This window comes from Platichthys flesus, chromosome 13 (genome assembly GCF_949316205.1).
Source record: "Platichthys flesus chromosome 13, fPlaFle2.1, whole genome shotgun sequence".
NCBI classification, from domain to species: Eukaryota; Metazoa; Chordata; class Actinopteri; order Pleuronectiformes; family Pleuronectidae; genus Platichthys; species Platichthys flesus.
The window spans coordinates 8,307,339-8,334,989 of NC_084957.1; the positions used below are offsets into that span (position 1 = coordinate 8,307,339).

Genomic DNA, 27,651 nt, shown 5'->3' on the forward strand with positions numbered 1-27,651 from the left:
GTAACCACTATATCAGCTCTGCGGTCCGACAACTCCTATTTCGAATCTCAGCGACGAGCAGCAGCGAACATTTGGAGGTTTTAACACCAGATCAACTTTGATGACTTTTCTTGGTTTCACATCGACTCCTGCAATCATGACACCGATTCTACTGAACTGTATGGGGAGTGAGCACAATGAGTTTATCAAGTGAGTATCTGAAAGACTCCACCAAGCTTTTAAACCGACTTTCTTGTATTTGTTGCTCTTAAAAAACCTTTTCCATCAATATGTGCCTCATGTCATCGGGTTTCAATGTCAATTCAGTGCAGACTTTACGTCCAGATTTTGGATTCACTTAAGCTGGTGTCCTTGTATTAATGTCGTGCACTGAATTGTTTTCAAAGACAACATGTCCAGGTGAATAATCCCTACTTGGAGGGCATGGAGGAGGATATTCTCTACCACTTCAGCTTGAGCAACAAGACTCACAACCTTCCAGAAATGTTTGGAGACATTAAGGTTCGTGAAATAAGGGTCAGATCGAGAAGATAAATGTATTTAGGGAAACCCCGGGAGACTAAAATCAACAATCCTCTTTCTCTCTTTCTCTTTCCCACAGTTTGTGTGTGTTGGTGGCAGCGCGAACCGCATGAAAGCCTTCGCCCAGTTCATCCACCAGGAGCTGCAGCTGCCAGGAAACCCAGAGGAAATCACAGATATCTGTGAGGGAACTGATCGCTACTGCATGTACAAAGTGGGACCAGTGCTGTCGATAAGCGTAAGTGCTCCATAACCAGTTCTTACACTAGAGGACAGAAATTGCTGAAGTGGAAAGTCATTAAAATGTTAAATTACTGCTGAAAGTTACAATTGTGTAGTGGATTATTTAACTTTTTTCCATCCACTGTTCGTCTCACAGCATGGAATGGGCGTCCCCTCCATCTCCATCATGCTGCACGAGCTCATCAAGCTGCTGCACCATGCCCAGAGTCGTGACGTGGTCCTGTTCCGCCTCGGAACATCCGGTGGAGTCGGTAAGAACTTGTTTTATTTTTTGTTTGTCAAAAGGTGAGAGGTTATAATTTGTGTTAAACTTTGGGACGAGACTAATTTGCCCTCCCTGGCATCTCCAGGCCTGCCTCCAGGGACCGTGGTGATCACAGACAAAGCGGTGGACTACTCCTTCCGTGCCCAGTTTGAGCAGGTGGTTCTGGGTAAAGTCATCACCAGGAGCACCGAGCTGGACGAGGGGGTGGCCAGCGAGCTGCTGCAGTGCTCCTCCGAGCTGCAAAACATTCCATCAGTGATCGGAAACACCATGTGCACCAGCGACTTCTACGAAGGTACAAACAAAATGCAATGCTCGTCTTTGTTTATTCACTTAACAGCACGGGAAGCAATCCCTGCAGGACACACACATGTGGTATTGACAGCTTCCTGTATTGTGTCTCTCCAGGTCAAGGCCGACTGGACGGGGCGCTGTGCTCCTTCTCTCGCGCTGAAAAGCTGGAGTATCTGAGGAAAGCGTACGAGGCCGGAGTCAGGAATATAGAAATGGAGTCCACTGTATTCGCTGCCATGTGCCGCGTCTGTGGTCTCAAAGGTATTGTTGTTTGTTTTAAAACGTAGAACATTGTTGAGCGACTCATTGGGGGCTTTAAACACATATTCTCACAAAAAGAACTTTCTTTAATTAGCCTAATTTGATATTGGTCAAAACAATGATATCCCCATTTGAAGAAAAGAGATTTAAGGAATAGGAAAACGTTTCACGGCTCACAATGAAAGATTTCCTCTCTCTCCCCAGCGGCTGTGATCTGTGTGACGTTGCTGAACCGCTTCGATGGAGACCAGATCACCTCCACTCATGATGTGCTGACAGAGTACCAGCAGAGACCTCAAGTCTTAGTGTCCCACTTCATCAAGAAACGCCTGGGACTCATCGTCTGAGACGTCTGCCTCCCCCCTCCCAACCCCAGCATTCCCCTAACATGTATATAGCTTTGACTGACATGTGGATATGTATATATTAATGTATAAACTGTACTGTATAACATGTTAATATGTGTATTAGACACCTATTTTATAAACTATTAAGATTTCTATGATTTATTTGATGATATTGACTTCATGTTGATTTTCAAGCTTGACTCTTGAATTTTCCTCTAGTTGGTTTGACTCCAGATGATTTGAACATTTGGGTTAAGAATCTGCATATTGGTTTGTAGTCTCTTAGAGAGTTGTTTTCCCCGTTATATGCTCATTAGATGAGAAACACTTGTATTCCTTAGTGATTTTCACTTAAAATATGAGAAGAGTAAAGGGACATTCCTGTAATTTGAACGTGTTATTAAATACTCAGAGTAAAGATTGTGCAATATAAGCTTGTTTATGCAAATGTGAACTTACGGACTGTGACATAAGAGGTGAATAAACCTCTAATAAACATTGATAAATGTGCAGGAAAGTCATTTCAATGTGTTGGATATATATGTTTATTATGACTGTGGTACTGTACTTCTCAACAGGTGCTGTAGAGTATAAAACTAAATAAAAACAATAAAAGTTAACAATGTTAATTGCACTGTGTCGTGTGGTGGTCAATTCTGTAGCTGCCAGTTTAACTTTGTACAGCTCAACTGTGTGAACAGTGAATATACTAACACATTCAACTCAGTGAAATGTGATATATATAACCACACAATGCTTAGTCTGGGGCGACTTTGTTCAAGTGCTTGTTCAGAATTTGATCACAGACTCAGTGTCTCTGCGAGGTGGTTTTGGGGGCTGTAAGACAGACAGAACCTCTTTGGCGTACGGGCTCTGGTGCAGACCGGCCTCCCGGAGCGCCTGCTCCACCCGCACTCTCGGATCAGACACAATCTGGAAAACAAATTAAAAAAAAACACATTAAATCATGATTTTCCAGCTGTGTCGCTCTAGATCACACCCTCAAGGTTACCATTGTTTGTGTTTATGGTTTACTACACATTCAATTCTTGAAAACAAGATGAATCACGGTAGATGATCCCAGTTTGACAATCATTAGTCATTGCCGGCGTTACACAACAGCGACACTCTAACCTGCTCTGTGCAGCGGTGTCAACACCTGACAAACTGTCTCCACGGTGTACTGATGGACTCGGTGAGCTTGAGATCAAGGCTATGTTCACAGGTCTGTGGGACGAGGACAAAGATTGTTTGACGAGCTTGCATAATTTCTCCCACTGCACGGGTCATTGCCCTCTGCTGCACCCAGGATGAAACGAAACATAAACGACTGGATATGCTCAAGAGGAGCGCGGGGGGGGGGGGGGGGGGGGGGGGTAGTTGGTGGAGGCCTTGTAATCTCACTCTATGTTGGGCAAAGGTACGGACTTCAGGGGCAAACAATCATCTAACTGTGGAGGTTTCGGTGGAGACATCTCACCTGTTTGTCTGTGTATGTGTTAATGCTGTAGAGAGGCCTCTGGAGCTCGCACTCATTTACATTCAAGAGGCGACTCCTCCAAGCCTCAGTATCTGCCATCATCCTCTCTGGGTCCGCCTCGGCCACCACCCCAACCTGAGATGAGCGGGGGGGGAAAAAGCGTTTGATAAATAGTGATAATATACCTTATGTCTGCCATAAGGTGGCAGTGATGCCTCATGTCAGATGAGTGGGTCCCTGGTGGTTCAAGAGTGAATTAGAGTGGTAGACAGAGAACATGATGATCCACCTGGTTTCTGAGAGCTTCCAGACGATTCTGCTTCTCCTCTTCTTCTCTCTGATGCTCAAGCTCCCGAGCCTCTCTCTCCTCCGCTCGCCGCTGCAGCATGTCGGCCCTGAACTGCACCCTGGATGGACAGCAAAGGGTGTAGACGTCAGACCTGAAACGGCCCCTTTGCTCTTCCTCTCTCTGCCACAACCACAACCAACATTGTTTCTATTGCTCCTGACACTGCATGGCTCCGGGGGCTGTGGAGGGGTTTTATGGAGCTGCCGGTGAATAGCTCCTTTCCCATCATCTGTTTTTATCGCTCTCCCAGCCTCTCTTAATTCATCATTCTCATTCCTGCCAGAATTCGCTCTCACAGCCAAAGTCAACACTGTTATATGGTCTTAACTGCAGAGAAATACTCAGCAAATCAAACCAAATGGGAGATTTTTTTATTCCCCCAAGAAGTATTTGTTCTTCAAGGGTAATTTCACGTCAGACTTAATAAAAATGTTTCTGGTTGAAAGTTTCAAGTGTGCTGCACTTAAGAGGTAGAAAGGACAAGACTGAGCAAAGTACACAGAGACGCCGGCACTCTCTTTATATTTCCTGAGTGTTTCATAATGATGACAGGCACCTTTTGTGGAGAGCGTTTAAGTGGAAATTCAGCCCTTAAACACATTTTTACGTGATAAATCTGAGATATTCAGTGTAATCCAGGAGGTGTTTCTAATGCAAGGGGATCAATCTCCCTTTGTTCAGCTTTTCAGTTAGAAGAATATTCCAACTACTTAGCATTGCACTTCCATAAAGTTAGGAGGCTCATGATGGGCAGATTACAAACGCCCACATCTTTTTTTTAAATGTGCTTCTTGCTGCAAACATGTGGGTCCTCAAGCCAAACTGAGACGGTGATTCAAAGTCTTGGTGGTTTTCTCCAATTAGAAAAAGCCACAACTGCTTTTATCAGAAGTTTCAATCATGGTTTTAGATTACCCTGTAGTACTAGAACAGCTGTTCTTCAGTTCTTAAGGACCTTCTGTTAACCGTTGAGTCAGGGAACTCTGCGGTTTTGGTGCTTTCAGACCTGACACTGTCAATCATAAGGTCCTATTATCAAGTCTCATACTCTGTGCAGTCATAGAAAACTCAAACTCACTAAATTGGATTCAGTTGTTCTTGAAGGACAGGATTTAGTCCACTGTAGTTGTTTTAAATCTGATATTTAAATAAACTTTGACTTGACAACTAGATTGATTTTCACGCGTATAATCAGTGGCGTGCATTACAAATAATTGTATCATCGTTGTTACCTCACAAGAGTATAGTAAGGCTGATACTGGATGTATTGATACAAATTAGAAATGTGTTTTAGTGACACACAAGTGAGCCCATAAGCAAAAAAAGTGATTACAAAGTAAATGATTGGTCAAGGGACATAACATCAACACTTCAATACTCAAGGTCCCATGGTGCAACACTCACCTCTCTTTATCTTTCCTCGCCTGCTCCTCCATGACGCTCCTCAGATTAGCGAGTCTCTCCTGATCCCTGTGCCCCAGCTCCTCCCTCCTCTTCTCCTGCTTTAAATAAAACTGCCTGACCTGAAGGAAAAAACAACAAACGCTTAACGACTTGTCCTATTGATTGTGACAGAGTGGTAATCAGATAAGTGTAACTAGAAGGAATGAGATGATATTTCAATGTCTGGCAGACTATTGTGCTAAATCATATGGAATGCAATGCAACCTAAATGCTATCATTAATCAGTGTCTCAGGATGCCCATGATCTGCTGGCAGACCCCTGAAGGGAGAGTTAATTAAACAGTCAGACACACACACACACACACACACACACGGATACACAAACACTGCATTCTGGTGTGGTTGCACCTGGGAGGACAATAACTAAATTAGTTTTCAAAATATAACATTGCAACAATGTTTGCTCTCAGTTTGATCTCCATCCACAATAAATTACCTAAAACAGTGAAGCCAAAAATGATTATCAACTTGTAGCCAGTGTAATTGTAATTGAGACACAAGCTCCCGGTGTCACAAATTAAAATATTTTTTATTATCGAACACATTCAAGTGTTCACAGTCGGCATCAACTTTTCTGTAAGCAGTCACTTCTTTGTGCCGGCACCAAAAGGTCTTAGCGTGGGCTGACATGCCAAATTTAATTTGTTATTATGGAGTGAATTATTTTTCCCTTCCATTGCTAGCTGATTGCTGAGTGCTGAGTATGTCTCTTACTTCTTCTTTTTAATTTTTTTACTTTTTAGGCTATTTTCCCAGAATACCTTTAACATCCATGTAAACATAAACCATCAATACACTACATAGTCTCCATGTTAAGATATATAATGTGATTCCTGCTGGGGACAGCCCTGGCCTTTTGGTGGAGTAGGTAATTTAATATAAATGTATCTAGTTTCCCCCTCAAAATAATAAGTTTAATGCAGATGATAAGTTACAAATGGAATATATGGGTCTTGTGAGCAAAGAACATAAAAACAACAACCCATCTATCAATTAGAGAGGACATTTGCTGTCATATCCCTTCTACAACTAGAAACTAAATAGAGTTTATACCTTCACCAAGACGAGAATTCCTGGATCTGCCCTTTTGTTTAGATCAATGCAAAATTTGTAATAATTCTGTCTGGGCCTATGTTCAGCAACTTTTCATGGAAATCTATAACGTATATGTTGCGTAAAGTGAGACGCAGCTTATAGCTTGCACCTAATTATATGCATAAACATTTCCCAGAGCTAAACGATGAGGTTGAAACTTTGTGATGGGTGCGATGAAGACAACATTACTTTCGCTTTCTGCTGTGACCTGATGGTGGCCGACTTCTCCTGCTCCCTCTTTAACCTCGCTTCTTCCTCTGCTTGTTGTCTATCAGCTATAGCTGCCTCCAGCTTCGTCACCTCCTCCTGCTGGGCCCGCCACTGCTGCAGCTACAAACACACACACACACACACACACAAATAGACACACAAATACACATCAGGGAGAACACAGAACAGAGATTATTGTACATTAACGGCTGTCTTGAAAGAATCTTTGACTGGGGGACAACCAGCTGCGCCCAGTGCCATGGTGCCAAGATGTGGCATTAACTGTTAGAGGTGTCACAGCTGCCTTTCACACTTGGTGGTAGATGACCGCAGGACCTGTCAAAGCGTTGAATCATACTGAAAGTCTGTGTGTCTCAGACCTGTAACACGCAGAATTTATTCTTGTGAGGACAATGTTGTCCTTTTGCATCAGATTAAAAATCTCAAACAAGTTGAGTAAACAAGGCATCTCCTTTATTCACATCCAGCCTTTACACTGAAAAAAGATTCAGACTATTAATGATTAGTTTAAATGTACTCTGCAAAGATGCAAAAAGTACAAAAAGTCAGCTTATAATGAAAAAAAGCAAATGGATCACTATGCCTTTTGTCCCTAGCATTATTCAGTTGGGCTAGAGGGGCACTTAAAGTTCTTAAAGTACAGTTATCATATGGAGGTCCTGACAGAACACAGACAATTATTAATTAGCTGCAAGAGCTTTGAATGTGTGTGATCGTGTCATCAGGCGAAACATCTGTCCTGAGACATATATTATATCAGGAACCACCAGAGGGACAGTCCAGAGCAGCTGTTTACGGGTTTGTAGGCAGAATTTGTCGCTGTAACTAGATTCAAGATTCACTTTAATTATATGAATAAATAAGAATAAGTAATAAAAAACTTTTGTCATGATGGAGTGTGCAGAAGAAGAGCATAGCAGTCTCACAGCCTGGGGAGAGAAACTGCTTAGGTTACATAAGTGGTGTGTAATCGAGATTAAAATGAAGGCAGAGAGGGTGTGGTCTGACCCATGAGTACCCAATACTCAAGTAATAACGAAGTATTGTAATAATGTAGTATTGATAACTGAGCATCAGCATGTTGATGAGTATTGTGGTTGGTATGATCCCTTTTCTAGGTTTCTACAACTGCTATTTTACACACACACACACACACACACACACAAGGTTTGTGTAGCGATCGGCTCCCAACACTTGCCAGGGAGTCGGTGAGTGAGTGACAGGTTGGTAATGCAGCAGCCTCTCTGCGGTGAGCCGAGTATTTTAAGTGTTGCATTTCAACCGGGCGGACTCACAGATCTATATCAGAGGAGAGCTTAAGAATCCCTGAGGGACCAAACTGCAAATTAACAAGGTCTCAAACACATCAGCCCCTGTGGTATCATCAAGTCATCCTCCACGTCTCCCCAACAAAAAGCATCAGGTGTGTGTTTGAGAGAGTATTTGAGGCTTTCAGATTCAGTGACATCTTTTAAATCACTTCTCAAAACGCATCTTTTTAGTAAAGATTTTTAATAATTACGGTTATTATAAATCCTGAATTATTGTTGGGGGTCTTGTTTGTTTTTAATCATGTATTATTGACAGTTTTAACTTGGTAAAGCATTTTGTAACTTTATTTTGAAAAGTTCTATAACAATAGAGTTTATTATTATCAATATTATTATTATTACTAAAACAATCAAGCCTCCATTCAAGTCTGACAGCGTTCAAGCTGCAGATATAACATGTGTCTTCATTAGAAATCAAAATGCTCTAGGATGCAGGTTCTCTGTTTTCCTGAAACACAGCTCAATATGTGATCTTTGTGACAAGAAACCTGAATAATGAGCAATGACTGAGAAACCATGGTGACATTATTGTCTGTGCAGCAACACACATGCTTTTACAGTTTCCTTGTACATCTGCTGCTCTTTCCTTGAAACTGTATAAATATATGCCATGTACACCTGTACATGTTGGTATTGATTCTATTACTGCCTGATGCAAAATGAACCTATGATTGTGAAAGGTCACAGTGATCATTCTATTGACTACTGCTGTGACCCTCAGGTAAAACATCAGACCTATATAAACCTCATCAACACATGGATATACTTGAATATTTTTTGTATTTCCACTAGGCTGACCATATTTTGAGATGATGACAGCCTTTATTATGAGACACATTATCTTTGAATTCATTATTTACATATTTCCGTGCTATTGAGAAGGTTAATGAAAAGACTAAATGTTAAATATACTATATATGCTCAGAAATGTCCCTATAACCCCCACAGCACATTTTATAATCTTGTGTCAATCTACAGGAAACACTAAAAAGTAAATGATTCTGGAGCAAACAGAGTGAGGATAAGGCTTATCAAGTGGCTGAAGGAAAAAAAATAGGTTTAAAATGTCAAAAATAATTGTTCTATCTCCACTGGTCAGTGGCAATTCAGCCTTTTACAATGTCATGTCACCAGAACCTTTATGTCTAATGAGAGATGCCTTGTTTTTTTCTTTTTTGTAAACACAGAAAAAACAGGCACTTACATAATAAAACCATCCGTCAAGCTTGGGTCTGCTGAAGATAAGATACCTTCATGTTTGATGTAGTCAAACCATGAGCACTGGAGTATGTAAACAACCTGGTGGGCGGGTCATGTGAAGCATAGACTTTGCGACACACACACACACACACATGTTACAGATAACACTTGCTTGGTTTTCTTTTTTTTCCACAGTCCCATAAAGCGAAGTTCATTTGCAAAGTCAGGTCACACAGGGTAACGATTCTTAAAGCTCCGCTCGCTGTGAGAAAAGTGAGATCCATAATGATTGCTGAATGTATTTTGTATGTCTTTCTGGTTCTCAGCGGAGATGAAAAGCGTTTTGGTGGAGCACAAAGGGAATAAAATGCTCATTATGTACAGTCTGCAGTAATTTGTCACTGGAATCTCATTTTCAGTGAGTTCAGTTAGAAATGGGAAACCAATCCTGTTTGTTTTCCTTCCCGTGGCAGCACAGAAAAGACTGCAGAGATGTCAGAATAACAAAAGAATAATAGCCTTTTTATCTGCACACTGCAGCCCGCCTCCAATCCTTTTGTTAATGTAACTGTACAGTTTCAGGGATGTCTTCTGTCAGGGGGGTGGGGGGGTTGCAGCATCCGCCATCTTTCATTGGCAGGTCGTTTAATGACAAACCTGAGCGATGCAACGGACAAGTGCAACTCCACGCATCTTAAAGCAGAATCGTTGCTGAGAATTAGAGCAGCAAACAGACGAGGACGGGAGGTATATTTATAAGAGCAGTGCCACTCCTCCATCAGAGCGGCCTCTCTACTGAGTGGCATTAATGACACATGCAATCGACTGAGGCTTTAAAGGGGCAAGAAGTACTGTCCATTAAGGGAGACGGGGAAAAATGAAAGCCTGCAATTATCTTTACATTTTCACGACACAATAAGAATTTTCCCACGGGGCCATAAGGTACCATCGGAAGAAAATAATCCTACAGACTCAATACTGTGGGCAATTACTTCCTCAGAGAATTGTCAGGTGAAAGAAACTGCGTGGCCCAACTCAAATCAGCCTGGTCCGCTCGGCCACCAGAGATTAAGATTAAGATGTATTTATTAGTCCCAAACACATGCACAGACAGGCACACTCATGCAGGTAGGGTAATCTAACCTCTGCTTTTGACCCATCTGGTGCAGGACACACAGAGCAGTGAGCGACCATGTACGGCGATGTTGGGGGAGTAAGGTGCCTTGCTCAGGGGCACTAGACAGGGTAGGGAGAATCCTCTTGAATTTTGGGATGAAGAGCTGTTCTTGTTAGCCACTAACAGTTAGCGACAGGGGATGTGCAAACACCCAGTGCCTCCAGAGAATACTGCAGGAAAGGAGATCAGGTCAGCGTAAGTTCACATGCGATAGTGTTCTCTATATGTCAAAGTACTCTGGAGAGCAGGAAATGAAAAATGAGCTCCTGCAATGAAAAGAAAAGCCCTCCCATCTCATAAAAAACTTTTCTTCTTTCGATAGTTATGTCATCTTTCCTGTTGGTCGGCTCATCTCCTCCCCACCTGAGCATCCTGGAACAATGTGCCATCCCTCCAGGCTTTATTTACTCGTGTGGAAAAACACGATCTCTCATCAAAGATGCCCGGGAGTGAGATATAAGTGGGAGGCAAAATGAAAGCAAGGACAGAATGAAAGGCTGGAATGAGGAGTAACACCCAGAACAATGCCAGCTAATTACAGCCGCCAGAACACCGCAGAACAAACAGCTGATGATTTGAAAAGAAGCGTCTGTCGCTCAGTGATAAATGGGAATAAAATAAGCCGCGTCTCATCCATGAAACGTTAACTCGTCATATTAATCATCCATTAGATGTTTTCTGTGACGATACACAGCCTCTGAATTTCCGGTGCATCACCTGGAGCCTCCTGAGACTGAACCACTGCTGCACCATCAGTACGATCTGCCATCTGGGTCCAGGATGCTTGCCAGTCATCCCTGCGTGGCCAATCGGAGGTTCTCTAGGAGAAGCTGTGAACTGTCTTACAGTCGCTTGCCCTTTCCCAAACAGAAGGGTACGAGATAACTCTGAAATCAATTACCCTGCTTTTTCTTCCAACTACACGTCCCTCAGAAGAAAGCCGAGTGGACAGACGAGCACACAGCCTCCCTCCCTAATGAGGTCAAAACCAAGACCAGCACTGACCAAGATAAATCTTCCAGTAGAGTATGCTCTCATGTGAACCCATGGAGGCATGGAGAAGATGAGGTATGGAGGGAGGTTATTTGTACGATCACAACTAGGAAATACAACAAGTAGGTGATTTACTGCCTATACCGTAGCAGTCTTTCACAATAATCTATTTAAAATATTGTAGCTTAAACAAGTGACCATTGGTATAAGCTTATGCAAGAGTCTTCATCTCGGTATTTTGTTTGTTGTACCCGGATTACGCAACACAACTGGATGGATTACCATGAAAAGGAGGGTGAAGAAGGAACACGGTAAATTATGGTGTGGATCTGGATAAGAAGGTTTTTAATAATCAACAGTTTAACTGATTTCTATGACAATTATTAAATGATCTTAATTAATCAGACATTTTTAGCGGACTATTACTTATGAGTGTGTGCAGTTTGGTTCAGATTCAAATAAAAAACTCAGGATCTAGTGAATTTAAAGGTGGTTTAATTAGCAGCCTGTTGGGCCTTGGCAGAGTTATGCACTCAGAGTGTCATTCTAGTTATTAGATTGGTCCCATTATGTCATTGTACTGAAGCATCATCCAGACCAGTGGTTCCAGGATTTATTGGCTAAGAAACTCCCACAGCCCTAACGGATGAGCTAAAGTTCTCCTTTAGTGGCGCATTCAAATACCTTCTTTTGAGGGGATTATTTTCATATAAATAAAATAAAGCATTGTTTTGAGGTAACTATTCTAACTGTTATTTAGCTTTTGTTATTTTAAATATTTCTCTTTTCTATCGATCTTCTAGATAATTGAAATTTTCACAATCAAAGTACGCATTATTCATCATAACATAGTGGTATGCTTACATCTAATTAACCCTCTTAGATTTCCTATGTAACAATTTAATAGTATGAAATGCATAAGTTCATTTGCATTCCTTCCTTTATTACTTAACTTCACTGTGGTTGTTATATCCCACTGCTGAAACATGTTTTATCACCAGTGGATACTAAATGTCCCCCACCCCCCTTAGCAATTCATGCTACGTCAACAACAGACCATATAAAGAAAACTATTTAAAAAAAGACCAGTCTATAGTGCAAACAATAAAAACAGAAATTGGCTTGTGCAGTCAGCGCTCTAGTGGGAAAATTAAATATAAATTTTTACATTAGCAGAATGTTGTGCTATTCTTTTTATGTTTTGCTTTCTATAAAATATTCACGTTAATAGGTCCCATTTCCATATAAAAATTGTAAATACATGTCTTGGCAAGCCTGGCTTAGGAGAGTGTTATGCGTGGTGCTAAAATGAGGATATCATTCTGGCATTGGGACTGGTTTTGATGTGGATGATCACATCCCCCATGCGTCTGCAGACGTGGCATGAGAGTGAAAACATTTTGCTCTGTATAATTAATGAGTTTAATATTTTTTTTAAGTTACACAAATATTCCTGCCATGCATGGGTATAATTTGAATTTCTGAAATGGTTTTGTTGAAGTTCATGATTATTCTATTATGTTACTTTAACAGGCACAAGAAACAGTCTATCAGGATTCATGGACTATATCCCGCAGAACGATTTTGGTGGGTGATTTCAACCCCAATAATCCAAACCACAATGCTGTGCATGAAATATACTGTACAGAATAAAAAGGTTATTTAAGGTAAACTGCTCCAGAAATATGGATAAAGATCATTACCTCTATTACAATCTATAAAATAAAATTGTCTAATTTTTATACTCTTAGGTGACAACATAATATTATTCTACACAGTAATATAATAAAATAAGGATGAGATGTAGAGCGTGGAAATTAGACGTGATGAGGGGTGAATGACTCACAAAGTAGAGATGATGGGGTCATAGGGAGCAGCTGATGAAAACAAAGCGTTAAAGAACCGATGCAACAGGAGGAAATCCATCTTGTCTCCCCCCCGTGCTGCTGCGCTGCGGTGATAAAGGCACCGGAAGAAAAATTGGATGCAAACAGGCATCCATCTGAGGCTCCACACGCCAAATGCAAATATGTGCACAAGCAATTCATAAACCAGAGGGGAAAAAAAATTGCTGATGTGGAAAAGTCATGAGAATGAAAAGGTTGTGTGGTTTTATTTTTCCTAGATTGGCCCAGAAAGCCATGAGAATAAAACTCAGAAATGTGCTATAGTCAGAGGTGTGGGGTTCATGTTCTGCTGCAGGTTTATCATAAAGTACGGAAAGTCAAAGGCACCTTGTGTTTTCCAAAATACATTGAGAGGAGCCAGCAGAGACATACTGCTGCCTTGAAAAACATTTAAAAAAAACTGTGATGTATTTTTCAGCAGTCAACGTGGAAAGTAAAGTTAGCAAGTCCCATCCGCCAATTTGAAAGCTTTATACTTTCAGGTATTTTAGCAAATGTGCCGCAAAACATATTTCTGCTGTGGTAACACACTTAATGATAGCTAATTATGGCAGTAATAAATAATACGATAATGTTATCTTGGTACTGGCCAAGATGTTCTCTCCCAGTGAGACTGCTTGAGGACAAGAACAAAAGAATAATAACCTTCAGTGATTTTAGCAATAAATTTAAACTATATTCCCCCCAAGACATGAGAAGAGTGCCCTTCTCTCTCTTTTCTCCCCGGTACCAAGCAAACTGCTCTGCACGTTTAATAGACTAAGTCCAATTGAGACAGCACTCCTTGAATATGGATCCTTTCTCCTTGAAGACAAGGCAGGATGCATTAACCTCCATGGATCAGTAATCATCATTTGTTTTAGCTGTGAAGAAAGAGATTTTGGTGTCACGCTATTCTAAATGTGTGCATTCACAAGCTGCACAGTTGGACACAGATTGTGAAATAAATAGGCATTTTTCTAAGCCACCATTTTGCAGCCTCGCTACAAAATAAAGGTCACATCTTGCCTGAGGGCTGATAGTGTGAGACCCGTACTTTCAGTTAATGCCTGAAGACATATTCCACCTGGCTTTCTAATCTTTTTTTTAAATTGTTTATCCAAGCGTCATTTGAACATTTAATTGTGACACAGATCAGAAAAATCACCTAATGTACAATGCAAGGGGTACAGGTAGGATATTGTGTTTTCATTGTTACACCATTGGGACACAGAAAAAGGTCTTATTGGTTTGTTAGTATCCAACTTAATTTTCAATGAACTTGCTTTACATACAGTGGAATATGCACAGTTTGTGGTTTAAAGGTAATTCTTTAAAAATAAAATTGCTTTACACAAAGAAATCCTTTAACCTCACGCAGGCTTTCAACCCAAAATTACCAGAGTACAATATGTCCAGAATGTCATTGTTTCAGGGAGAAAACACTTTGGGAGACTAATTATGTACTGCAGGCCGAGACAAACAACTATTTCACCAACTCACATTCATCTTCTATTAATTTAGAGACCTAAATTAACTTGACCTCGATCTGCATGGTTTTGGACTGTTGGATGATGCCGAACACAGTCACAGGACACATTTGAACCAGGAGACTCCTTGCCGTGAGACAGTGCTAACCACCACATCGCTGTGCCCCCCAAATAGAAGGATTCATATTATATTGATTAAGACTACTATTAAATGCAAATAAAGTGCAAAAAACTAAACCAGAATGCTGGGTTGGTGACAATAGTTGTTGTAAAATTCAGCACATAAGTATAGTTATCTGATCAGCCACAGTACACTGCTTCTTTAAGGACTGACGGGCAAAAGCAAATTCAATTTGCATGGCACCACATCAGTAGCACAGGCATTTGCTCCGATGAGTTACTTGTTTGTTGTGTGAAATGTGAACTAGCACCCCTCAGAGACGGCAGCATCGTGTGTGCAAGATCATCCTCATTAGCTTGTCTGCATTCGCAGACTGTCCCAAGTGGCAGCTAAAGCGAGCAATGCTGTCAGGAGGCCGGGTGTAATATGCAGCCTCATCAGCAGATATACTGTACACAAGCAGGCAGATGACACTGCCTGTGTGGTGCCTCGAACGTCCCTCACGGCAAATATAACATCCACAGACCTTCTTTAAAGGGAAAAGGAAACCAGCTCGATGCATATGAGCACGTAGGCCTATGGCTGGAGCACACTCGTCTTTGTTTTGATCTCGCTTACACACCTGTAAAGTTGTGTAACTGCATATTGCACTGTATTGACTCTATCATTGTGACAAAACCTGTCAACAGAAATAAAAGTTCCTAAAAGTGCTGCTGGTTCCCAGCACGCAGGCACTCACCTTCTCCCTGAGATTTGAACAGATCTCCTGCTGGTTCTGACGGTCTATGTGGTGCTCCAGCTCCTCCTGGTGGGCATGTTTTGCCTCTTGCAACGTGACCAGGGCTCTGGCCAGTAGCTCTTCCTGGTCCCGTCGCCGCTGCTGGGTCACGACATTCAGCTGTACCTGGGTGAAGCGCTGCCAGTCCCACTCACGTTCATGGTCCATCTGACAGAACGACATGAAGGAAGAAGGTGTTATTCGCACGTGCAGTGACACAAATGCATTTCTTAATGTATTTATTAAGTGCCATATTTATTACTTGTTCTTGTGCATATTAAACTAAAATCATTAAGTATGGCAAAAATGGAAATATTACTGTGAATAACAAAGTTTGTGCCAAACAGATGACATGCAAAGAGAAACAGTACATGACACAGCACACTGTCTCTAACAGTTGCAGGAGGACCACAGAGAATGCTCATGTCAGGTGTAGCCCAGCTGGTTTATAAAATGCTCCTCCTCTCCTGGCTGTGCTATGTCCTGGAGGAAAACAGTTATTTTCTGTGTGAGGGCTGCCTGTATCCATTCATCATTGTGTCATCACTCACAGAGGCTGCATCACTTGGCTGCTTCATTGGAACAGGGGGAATGATATTCGTCTATTGGCTAATAGTGGCTAACTGACGGTGGGAAGGCATTAGACGGCTGACTGGCTTTATTGAAAATGAGTGAGCTGACAGACCTGCCAGCGATACACAAGTGCCTGCAGCATTCAAGCAAATCCTGTTTATAAATGCACAACTTTGGAACTTGAGGCAAGATCCACCCTATGTTCTTCACTTCCTCTTGTCGTCCCCTTCATTACCCTTCCCTTCGCTATGCATGCATGTTAAAAGGGATGGAGCACTGTGTCTACATGTTTTTCATGTTTGCACTCCAGAGGCAATTTGTGTCCGCACACAACCAAGGATGCACTGTGGCCACAGAATGTAGGTGGAAACATCTACTGCACCGTGTCTGCAGTGCACACTTAAAGTGGCACAACACTTGGTTCAGCTGCCGCAACCACATTCCCTCTGCAGAGTGCTGTCTCCGTGAGCGGTACAGAGGAAATAAAACGAGAAAATAAAAACGACTCCCTGGATATTGTCTGAAAAAGATACGATTATTTCCACTATTGCAGAGTGAAATATAATGAGGGAGGGTATTACTTTGAGATCCTGCTGGTACTCTGCTGGCCTCCTGTTTGTTATATGAGTACATGAAAGAGTAATGGGGAATAAAGAGCCCCATCCAGCAGAGGGAGATCTCCACATTAAGCTGGATGGAGGTGGGACTGTCTGACAGAGGAACTGGTTCCACTTGAGGTCATCAAAGGAAAACAGAAACCGTGTCCACACACTTGCTGTGACAGAAATATGTATTTGGGTTGGGATGGCAGGTTATTGTCAAGAAATTAATTTTTTCAAAATATTATGTGATTAATAGTACAAAGTAAGTCAGTGGCACTAATGCAACTCTCCAGTCAAACCTTATGTCTGCTCTTGGGGTGGCTGTGGCTCAGGGGGTAGAGTGGGTCAGTAAGTAGTTCAATCCCCAGCTCCTCCACTCTACATGCAGAAGTGTTCTTGCAAAAGACACTGAACTCTAAATTTGCCATGATGGCTACTTTATAGTGTGAAAGTGAATGTTTGACCAAAAATATGCACTATATATAACATTATATTGCATATTGGTGCTCTATCAATGAATGGGGTGGATGTGACTTTGTCGCTGCAACTGTGAAAGGTCTATATAAATGCCGCCCATGTAATATTTCCCTCTGCAAGATCAGAGAAAGAAACTGAAATGAAAATTTCACAGAAGCAGTATTTTCACAAAGCATAAAGTGAAATTTAAAAAAAAATATAGCTCTCTCTCAAATGATTTTCTTCTTAATCTTTACCCAAAGAATAGGAACAATATTCACACCTGTGGGTCCCGCAATGCTTCTAGAAGGGCATAGGAGCTGATTTATAACCAAGGCTCTTACATTGTTACACTGCAAACAGCCTCTAACTGTGGTAATATGTCACACCTGCTATCTGGCTATGATACGAAGCAGCTTGAGATAAACCAATGGAAAAACGATGCGATCATCCTGATATGATTGCACATAGATGGAACTACAGCGCAGGTACAGTTCAAACAGGAACAGCCATCATAAAAAGAGTGTAGAGCAATGACATTTACTTTCCAGGAAATGATTTTGGAATTGAAGTGCTATAGAAGTAATGGGAATTATTTCACCCCCATAGAAAATGCCAGGGGAATATGTGCTGCACGCAGACCACTGCCAGTCAGAACCCATGTTTTCGCTCTATAGCAAATGGAGCCAAACATTTCCCTGCATGGAGCTCATTTCAAGGAGGGGACAGGCATCTGAGCGTACTGGATACTAATCACTGTCATGCTTGTTTACTTAATTTGGAATTCAGTTAGAGAAAATGCTAAACGCCTGTGAAAAATCAAGGTTTTTTTTCCAAGCAGTGATGGCAGCATAGCATTTAAGCACTTAATTAGTGGGGTTTCACCAAACCAAGCTGCAACCCGCACTGATTATTCACTGCACACAAGCCAGTCTCAATAATGACTAATAGGTTAATTAAATAGAGTCAGCACATCATCTCTCGGTCGGTTTCTGGGAGAGTAAAGACTGCTGAGAAACACCTCTCTCCTCCTGGCAGCCTCCCCCCTGCACTAAAAGATCACAGCTCTAAATGCAGCACCCAGCTGGAACTGATAGAAGGACGGTGTCTCTGGGTGCGGGTGACGACAGGAGTGAGAGGCTGGCGGTTGTCATGGCAATGCAAGGCTGCGGGGTGAGCGGATAGTCCACAGTGGGTGACATGGCACTTCCTGCAGCGTGTTGGGCAGATCATTGTCCAGGCTTATCTGTGTGTCAGTCTGTTCTCGGGTTCAGCGTACTATATTGATCAGGGAGACTGGGACTCACACACACCGAAGAGCTGCTATAGGGTGGGGAGTGGTGTCTGTGGGTGTGTGTGTATATCAATATACAGGGTGTGAAAGTGTCCCACAGGATAAATCTAGCTCTTTAGCAAAGCCTGTAAAGCTCATGTGCTCAGTGGCCATCAGACCAGACTGTGCACTAAGTAGCTTCCATGTGTGAATGTTCTAAAGTGAGTGTTGGATGCAGAGTCAAAGTATGTCTGCAACAATCAACTATTGTCCTTTCTTTGTTCATCAAACAATGAATTCTTTAACTTCTTTAGAAACTGACATCACTTTGTGTGTGTGTACGTGTTTGTGTGTCTGTCTTGGACTGGTGTGTACTCTGTTAATGTACTCTAAACTGTTAACAACACGGTGTAAGCATATATGTTCCAGGTCAAGGCCGATTGATGTGTGTTCACGACTGTCTATCTGTTGCAGATACCTGGCGGATGACACAGTCACCAGCTAAGAACAGGGCCAACACATAACAGACAAACAACCATTCTCTCAATGCATTCATGGGGAGAACATGCAAACTCAGAGAAAGACCTTGGCCAAATTGGAATTCAAACCAAGAGCATTTTTCTATTTAATAAAGAACTAAATCCTTATCCTACGCTTCAAAACACTTTGCCCTTGTACTGACCAGCTGTCTTCTACTTTTCTCCGGGAAGAGTCTTTGCAGTATGTCCATGCAGAGCGCTCTGTGGTTGGGTAAGCCATGGCTGTACTGCAGCAATGTGAACTGGTAGCGTAGATGGTCATGCGGAGACCAGCCACAGAACCTGGAGCAGATTACAACCCAGAAATAACACAATCATAAAGCAAAAATAAATAACACTGTGACACTGTGTTCGCCTTCTTTCATTTCACTTCACTTCATTTCTAAAAGTAAATTTTGATAATTTACATAATATTCATAGAAGCAAACAGAGCTGTATAGCGGCCATATGGGACTAAATATCTGATTGTGAAGTAGCCTTTAAACATTGATATAATCAAACTCCTGGCGAGGAAGACTTGACTTTATTCAAGAGCCTGCTTCTGGGGATTGAAATGGCTGCCTGTGAATCTTTCATTTTCACATCTGCCTATGTGTGTATTTATCAAAATGAAAGACTGAAAATCAAAGCCTGTTTTTTATCAAGACAAACGAGGATAAAGGATGGATTGTCCACACTCACTTATTTTCTACTTGCAAAAATCTACATTCAAACAATTCAGCTCATTTATTCAACGTGTAAGAACTTGGATTTATGAAAAGCCAAAAAAGCTGAACATTTGTAGTCTTCAGGCTTACCTGTCTGTTCCTTCCAACTGCTCTTGAAGGCTGTTTAATCTGCTCTGATATCTTTTTGACATGGAGAGGAAGGCCTGGATCAGGGAGTCCTTCAGCTCTGGGTAAGGGCAGTCTGAATTCAGAACTTCCTCTGGAATACTCTCCATGTCCACCAGAGCGTCTGAAGAACTCGTAAGATATTTCTGCAGCGGACAATACGATCATCTTTGAGATAAGTTATCACTTTTTATTCAAACTGCCGAAACAGAGGCAGGATATTTAGAGTTAGCAGCGAGAACCTTACCTCTAATCCAAGGCATTTAATCTGGTCCTCCAGTTCTACATAATCTGAATGAAGTTTTGCAGTAATGTCCTTTTGTTGATCTTTCACAAATTCAATCTGGTGATACAAAGATAAAACCATACAGATAAGTCTAAAATACAGGCTAAAAAAAATAAAACAAAAACTCACATAATTTAACTCCATTCAAGCCAGGGAAATGAACTGGCAAGAATGTATTCCATATTAATGTTGTAATAAAGACTCATGAAATTCTAGCTGCTTTAACAAAAACAAACTGAGCAGAGTTAAAAGATAAAACCACTTTGATGTGCTGTGTCGGCTTAGATAAAAAGTAATCGTTGAACTCAGCCTCTCCTCTTATATAGCACACATGCTGATTCAGAAACATCCATCATCGTACGTAGTCTGGTTATTTCCGAAGATAATAGATATTTCAGTAAGAAAATCTCTCTCCCTACAGCTTGTCCTCTGACGGTCCCATGAGGGCTGGAGCCAATGCCACCTGATTTTGGACATGATGCAGGTTACACCCAGGATCACAGGGTGGACATACAGAGACACACAACCTTTCACCCTCATATTCGCACCTACAGGCAATATAGAGGTACAACTTAACACCAACAAGCTACGTGCAAGAGTCAAATAGTGCCTCAGGGCTCTGTTCTAGGTCCTCTCTTCTTTGTTTATACAACATAAAAGCTGATCTGCCCTCATCATTTGTTGGAGTTGATGTGCGGATGTATGCAGAACATGCAGATTATGTATAAACATCCAAAGATTTAAAGAACTATCAAAGTTACAAGGGTAATGGAAATTGTTGGAATTTTGCTGGCAGCTTAAAGAAAAATAGAGAGTGTTTGTAAAGTATGTGTTGCATGTTTTAAGTGAGAATCTACAAGTGTTTATCAAATACCTTGGCATCACTCTGATACAATTCTCTGAGCTGATTCAAAGTGATGTTATAATCGTTTGTCCTGTTGTCTTGTGTCTTTGTTTATGTCTTATCTTTTAGAGAGAATACATTCATCTCAGTAAACACAGAAAGAAGGAGAAAAAGAGTAAAGTCATCTGCTCAGTCTTTTGATTCCTATTTGTAAAGTAGAGTTTAAGTTAACATCAGTGTCCATCCGATTCTTAAGTTTTCATTTACATCCAGGGATGAAAGTTTAATTATGTACCAACGGAAGGGGCCCCCGCGGATTGATCGTCAGTCAAAGTGAAGCAAAATGGTGAAATAAGAAAAAAAAAGAGGAAAAAATAAATGTGTGTGTGGGTCTGGGTTTTTAATATTGTGCCAATGCATCAGTTGGATTGTTGTGGGCCAGCAACAGCAGAGGGGGTCATGGGAAAAAAAACATGAGCAAGAGCGAGCAACAGAGAGGAGACAAAATGGCTGGCAGACGCTTCATTCCGAGTATGGTCAGCCTTTAAAGACCCCTGCTTACTCCCTAATCTCACCATTCAGCTCTCAAGCTTGCGAAAAGCTTCTGAGAGTCAGAGGCAGAATTTTTGACTTATCTAACAAACGGGAGATTCACGGACAGTGAATACAACGCTGTGTGCAAGCTGTGATTATTGTGTGAACAAGCAGGGGAGTGGTTTCATTGAAATTTCTACTGATTGTGCTGGACAAAATTATTTGGTTTGAAACCTGCAGAGCGTGAGCACACCTAAGGTTCTTTGTCCAAACTTTGCATGTATGAATATGATAAAAATATCGCCTAGTGGTTTGTAAACAAATGAGGGCATGAATTTCTAAATGCAATATAGTATTCTCAAAAGCTAAGATACATTGTAAAATCCCTCCATTCTGCTTGCCTTCTACCAATTAAGCTCTGTTAAAGCACGTCTCTATCAATGTTAGTCTGGTTTAGAACAGTGGACATTGAATCATGTCTTGATTTCATTTTACAGATACCTGTTGTATAACTGGCTCCCAGTTTGATGGCTGCACAGTCAGCCGCTGATGTTGTACTTCCTCCAGTCTGAAGAGCAGGTCTCCCCGGAGCTGATGAACAGGCTCCACTGTGGCTGTCCTGAATGCCTCCCGCTCCCTCTCAAGGAAAAGCTCTTAATCCCCAAAACACACAAGGACGCATATTAGTACAGTACTCATAGACAACAGAGACTGGTGCTGATACACAGTTACTGTTTGAATACTGTTGATGTTGTCACCATAATCCTTTAGGGAGAAGATGGCAGTGTCTGTTGTACTAGAGGGTCTTATCTGCTCCAGAAAATCATGAAGGTCATTCTCAGCCTTCTCCCTGTTTCATGGGACAAGAGAAAGTCATGGTAACGCTAATAACTCACAATATTAGAGAATACATGAAGACACACACATAACAGCACCTGGTCGTCTTGGGAATTGGACACGTTTGTGCGTTGTGCTAAGGCATGTTTCTTTTACCAAATCCTAAAGGAAATATTACTTGATATATCAACAACATATATCTTAAGCTGCCAAAGGCTGCAAACACTAGTCGATGTGCGTAAGACAGTTGCCTGATGTAGCCAAACGTCAATCTTTGGTCCCTACCTGATCACCATCAATAATTAAACTAATAATGCAGTGTTAAGTTGACCAAGCATTCTCCTTAATGACGTCAATCAACCAGCTGTGGAGGAAGTCAAATACAAGTATGCATTCTAAATTTGAGTACCCAAGTAGTAGCATTGAAATACACTTAAAGAACCAAAAGTCAAAACAAATAGTCTTTATGTAGAATGGAACAATTCAATATAATACATTTGACATTGCTGTTATGGTGCAAGAATGATACTTAATACCTACAGGTACTGCTAGTAATGGTGTAGCAGGCGTGGGAGTAGTTTGACTATGACTCACACACAATCTAAGACTGGCGATATTTTCTAAGAAAAACTGTAAATAAGTGATGTTACTGTGGGCAACCTTGCACTAATAGGCCTATGGAGGGAGCCATAATGATTCCTTACGTCTTAATAACAAGGACCAACATTATTGTGACTGAAGGAATAGTTACCATAGAGATGCAGTCGCATGTTTCCCCATTTTACAAGGTGGCTCTTGAAACCCAGGGTAGTTTAACAAGACGTATGTGTAGAGAACTGAAAGCCGTGGCACATCTTTATGACTGGGCTCATTACTGGGGCTCACACTTGTGTACATCATTAACCTTGGGTGGCTCAGACACAGTCTTTACACAGAGGCAAACAAGCTGCACCCCAGAGCTAATGCTGCCCTTCTCACTTCACAAGGCATGACACCACTGAGGCCCCAGTCTCACACTTGTGCCTCAGCATGCAGAGGAAGCGTGTTCCTCTGTTCAGTCCGACCCTCTGTCTCCACACGGCTATAACCCCCCCACTTATCAGTTTCTCTCCCGTAATTCAATGTCATCACTGTAGGAAAAAGGTCTTACATGTAAATCTTCCTTCTCTTCATTTTTTCTCAATGACAATTTTTTTCATCAGGATGACTTTTGTCCCCCATTTTTACACCCTCTTTTTTTTCAAGGAGGTTTCTGCCTGGGCTCAATGGGGCTTAAATGGAGCGGTTGCAGGCGCTAATAGCAGATTCAGAAAACTGCAGCAGATAATGACAGGGAGTAATAGGGGGGTCTTACTCAGCCTTTCGCAGCCTGGGGCACTCGCTGCTCCACACCTGTCTGTGCTGCCGTAAAATTGAACTCTCCTTGGTTGCCTTGGCTGCACACTGAATTTTGTGGACCTATAAAGGACAAGGTTTAATGCACAGCAGGAATAAACAGTTTCTCTGAATTTAGGTAAGCACTGAAAACATTCAAACCACTGGGGTGATTTTTCTTTTAAATGCACTTCAGCCACAACATTTATTTTCAGCTACAATTAACTTTACCTGAACAAAACCACATCTGAAATGCTTGAGTGCATCAATTATCTGAACCACTTTATAATATTCTTAAAGAATAACAACAATAAAAGTGACTAAATCATAACCTTGCAGAGATGGTAGGACATTACAGTTTTCTTATAGCTGAAACGGTTGTTTCCTCCCTCTTTGCACACTAGGGATAGATTATTAGAATCATTGTGTCTGTGAATCAGACAATTCAACTGTAACAGCATTACTGTTATAGTATGAAAGCAAAATAAACAGCAGCAAATTGAGATAGGCAAGTAGAAACATTTATGACATGTTTCTACATGAAGGCGGGGATGGGGGGGGCGGGCTTCTTAGACTCAATCTATTATCTATTATCCCTGTTTTTATTTTTCATCATTGAAGAACAACGCCCTGCTTGCATGCCCATAGTATTCTATCAGTGTTTTCACACACAGGTCACTGACTTAGATAATTGCACAAAATAAATTCTAACGAAACTATTACAGCGGTACAATCTATTTCATAGGAGTTAGGATATTGATTTATGCGATGACTGTCTATGTACATGTCAAGATGCTGCTGCTGTTCTTGCAAAGAAAGTTGGAATGTATTGTGGTGGACATTTACCCCGAGGGTGACGTCCATTTTATAGTTATTGGAATCTACAGAACAGTACAGAAAGAAGAACAAACTGATGTAATTCCGTGCTTCTTCCAGGCAGAGTAGGGGAATCTCATTTTGCATCGGCTGTGTAATAACTCAGTTGGATAAAAAAAACTGTAAACAGGAGGGCCAGAGATGTCAATCAAGCACAGTGTTGACACGCTTAAGAGGCAAAAAACTGTGTGGGTGGCCTTTAAATATGCTACACATGCAATAACAGAAAAACTTTAAATATCTTGCTCCCTTTGAAAATTTGAAACTTTGCAGCAGTTGTGAAAGATCAATGTGTTTGAATTGTGCTTGTTTGTATTTCACTGTTTTATAAGTCACCTTGTACGCAGAACTTGAAACAGAAATAATCTCAGTGTGTATGTGCATGAAAAAAAGGGATGAACAAGGTAGCTATTTAATTATACTCTCCTGTGGGATTTTGGTGTTTCAATTACATACTTTCACATTTTCTAATTAGGCCAAGGTGCTTCAGCAAAGATGCAGAAATATTACTGTTGCTAAATATGTAAATAAAAAAAAAAAAAACAATGTTGATATATTGCGCTCATCTATATCTTGTCCTATTTTAGATAAAACAATATTATCTATGTTGTATCTCCTTTTCTAATTGTTTCATTTTTATTGCTAAATGATGTTTACTCTAGTGCGATGTAGATACTAATTTCAGTATATACATTTAGTGTTGTTTTTTTTACAATCTTGAACAGTGCCGCTAAGAACATCTTATCAAGAGGTGTTTTTTTAAGGTTTTAGCATCATCTAATGCTGCCAGTCCCTTCCTGGAGAGCAAAAATGATCCCGTGCTTCAGGCGACTCACGGCCATTTATTTTCTCTGTATCACATCACCAACGGGAGATGCTCAGAAAGCTTGCCTTACAGCAGGGTGACTGAATGTAAACAGCCCTTCTTATCTAGGTTATGCAGAGAGCAGGGTTGTAAGGAGCCACAGGCAACATAATGATACTAAAAAGGCGTCTGCCACAGTGTACCAATTAAAAACACCGCAGGTCGAACAACGTAATCTCTATTGCCCCTAGTATTAACTTTTTGCTCTGCTCGGAGTCAGTTGACGATGAACTTCAAACAGTTTTATTCCCAGCCAAATGAATATTCATGAAACTGATTACGATATTGTGTATGGCAATAACATCACTGTTTCATGTTGGACTTACTATAAAGGATATGCAATGCCTGATTTGTATGAAATGAAATCCCTTTCCATTGTGTGGTGTGCAGAAAGGTAGACAAACGCAGTGTAACTTCACTCCACTCACATTAAAATCAGGCCTTTTTTAGAATACGCTAATCTTGTGGTAATTGATGGGGACTGTTTAACATCTGGAAAAACATTTCTATCAAAGTCTTGTTGCATATTCTTCTTTATTTGCTCCTCAATCGTGTTGGCATCAAATGTAACAGGAATTGATTTTATAATAGTATTGCCTAGCACAGCACAGACAGGACACTGACAAAGATCAAAATTTACCTTTTGTCCAATTACATCAGACTCCTGGCGTTTGGCATCAACAATAGCTTGCAGTCTTTTATAGTCAGCTGGATTGTACTTTGAGCTGCCAAGACCATTTTTCATCCTCAGTGTCACTTTTTCTGCATGGATGAAAGCAAATGATATGGCTGAATTAGGATCATTGGAATTGCTGAAAGTCTCATCACTTTTGATGTCTGAAGTAAAGTATTTATGCCGACTTCAGCAAAAAAGAGAAATAGAGGTGAAGGCAGAGGAACAGCATCAGCTGAGTGCTAATGGATTGTAAGGGTAATACAGAAATGACTGCTTGAAGGGTCATTGTAAGGCAAGAAAAGGGGGGGGGGTCAGGGTGCAAACTATCTGTGTCAGGCAGTTTTTTTGGAGTAGTTCAGCTGTGGCTCAAAGAGGGCAGGTGAATAAACATGAGCAATGCAGTCTCAGTCTAAAGCATCAAAGACTTTGCAGCACCTGGTGGATTCGACACAAGGACTTCGGGTCAAATCTGTTCAATAGATAAGAGGGACACTATGTCACAAGTCAGCAATGTTTAGGGCCCAAGTCACACCTACTTACCCACATCATCTGCTCTGTGGGTGGAGATGGATGGATGTAGATCCCCTCCACTCATCACAGTTGTGCTCTTTTTGCTAAATAAAAAAAGGAATCAATGCATATGAAATATGCTGACATGGAAAAAACGGATTTCACCCCCACAGGTACCTGAGTTTAGCAGGATCATTCAAATGATTAACAGGAGACTATAGGGTCTGAAGCAAAAGTAATAAAGCACATCAAAACCAAACCTTAACATCAAGGTCTGCATGACATTGCAAGAATATCAATCAACTCTCACAAGGCTTAGGGATTGGGCGGAGGACACATTGTGCACCCAATGTGATCAGATATGCCGCCAGAAAGTCTCTATGTCTTTGTTTTGGATTAAGCTTTGAAAAATTCTGGCTATGTGTGACGGGGCTGATGTGAAGTGTGCAGGAATGGATTTAATCTATGAAAATGAAATGAAAACTGAGTCTCTGTTCTGCAGCCACTGAAGATAATTGGTATTTCTCTGCTCATGTCTTCGGGAGACATTAAGAGTTTTTTTTTAATCACAGAGCAAGATTAGTAGCAAACGCAAAATATTGTTTGGATTCAGGATATAATGGTAGCCCTCACATTGTCTTCTGGTTTTAATACGAAAGAGGCAAATGCACCATCAAACCTGCTGAACCTACTGATCAAAGAATTGCTTAGCTGGTCAAATAACAACATTATGCAACATGTAAATTTACAGTTTCAGCCAATGCTAAATTGAAATTATATTAGTATATATAGTATAATAGTATAAAATACTTGTCATCTGGGAGAAAAATAGTCACATTACCTGAGCTAATGCAGTTTGAGTATCTGTTTCTACAAGTGAATCTCCCCAGGGTTGGATCAATAAATCTTGTCGAATCTTATTTTATGATATCTAGTTTTATCTCATCTCAAGCGTTAGCTTCATAAAATGGTAAAAGCCATTTTAGCCAAAACAATATCACTTAGTTAATTCATAAAATACCAGCCTGATAAGCCAATAATATTTA

General features: G+C 41.0%; 2 protein-coding genes across 2 annotated transcripts; one reads left to right on the top strand and one right to left on the bottom strand.

Moving 5' to 3' along the window:
- The first annotated feature begins 26 nt into the window (after nucleotides 1–26).
- On the top strand, nucleotides 27–2,561 carry upp2 (uridine phosphorylase 2). The gene is made up of 7 exons (XM_062403393.1): nucleotides 27–189; nucleotides 387–501; nucleotides 602–760; nucleotides 902–1,016; nucleotides 1,116–1,325; nucleotides 1,439–1,585; nucleotides 1,790–2,561. The coding sequence occupies exons 1-7, from the start codon at nucleotides 101–103 to the stop codon at nucleotides 1,930–1,932; spliced, it is 978 nt and encodes a 325-aa protein (XP_062259377.1). The 5' UTR covers nucleotides 27–100; the 3' UTR covers nucleotides 1,933–2,561.
- On the bottom strand, nucleotides 2,210–26,883 carry LOC133967745 (coiled-coil domain-containing protein 148-like). The gene is made up of 14 exons (XM_062403386.1): nucleotides 26,636–26,883; nucleotides 26,060–26,181; nucleotides 23,659–23,762; nucleotides 22,226–22,317; nucleotides 21,969–22,120; nucleotides 20,051–20,146; nucleotides 19,768–19,949; nucleotides 19,114–19,252; nucleotides 15,489–15,695; nucleotides 6,510–6,650; nucleotides 5,166–5,284; nucleotides 3,702–3,819; nucleotides 3,413–3,547; nucleotides 2,210–2,865 (listed from the first exon to the last, which is right to left on the bottom strand). The coding sequence occupies exons 1-14, from the start codon at nucleotides 26,688–26,690 to the stop codon at nucleotides 2,722–2,724; spliced, it is 1,806 nt and encodes a 601-aa protein (XP_062259370.1). The 5' UTR covers nucleotides 26,691–26,883; the 3' UTR covers nucleotides 2,210–2,721.
- Between the last annotated feature and the right edge of the window lie 768 nt (nucleotides 26,884–27,651).

Bases quoted from the DNA above. Each gene is read 5' to 3' on its own strand.
- upp2 (XM_062403393.1), top strand. From the start codon at position 101: ATGACTTTTCTTGGTTTCACATCGACTCCTGCAATCATGACACCGATT. The intron at 502-601 runs GTTCGTGAAATA...TCTTTCCCACAG, and splicing joins AAATGTTTGGAGACATTAAG to TTTGTGTGTGTTGGTGGCAG. The intron at 761-901 runs GTAAGTGCTCCA...TTCGTCTCACAG, and splicing joins GACCAGTGCTGTCGATAAGC to CATGGAATGGGCGTCCCCTC.
- LOC133967745 (XM_062403386.1), bottom strand. From the start codon at position 26,690: ATGAGTGGAGGGGATCTACATCCATCCATCTCCACCCACAGAGCAGAT. The intron at 19,253-19,767 runs GTAAGCCTGAAG...AATCTGCTCCAG, and splicing joins CAGTTGGAAGGAACAGACAG to GTTCTGTGGCTGGTCTCCGC. The intron at 6,651-15,488 runs GTGAGTGCCTGC...GTGTGTTTGTAG, and splicing joins GTTCAAATCTCAGGGAGAAG to CTGCAGCAGTGGCGGGCCCA.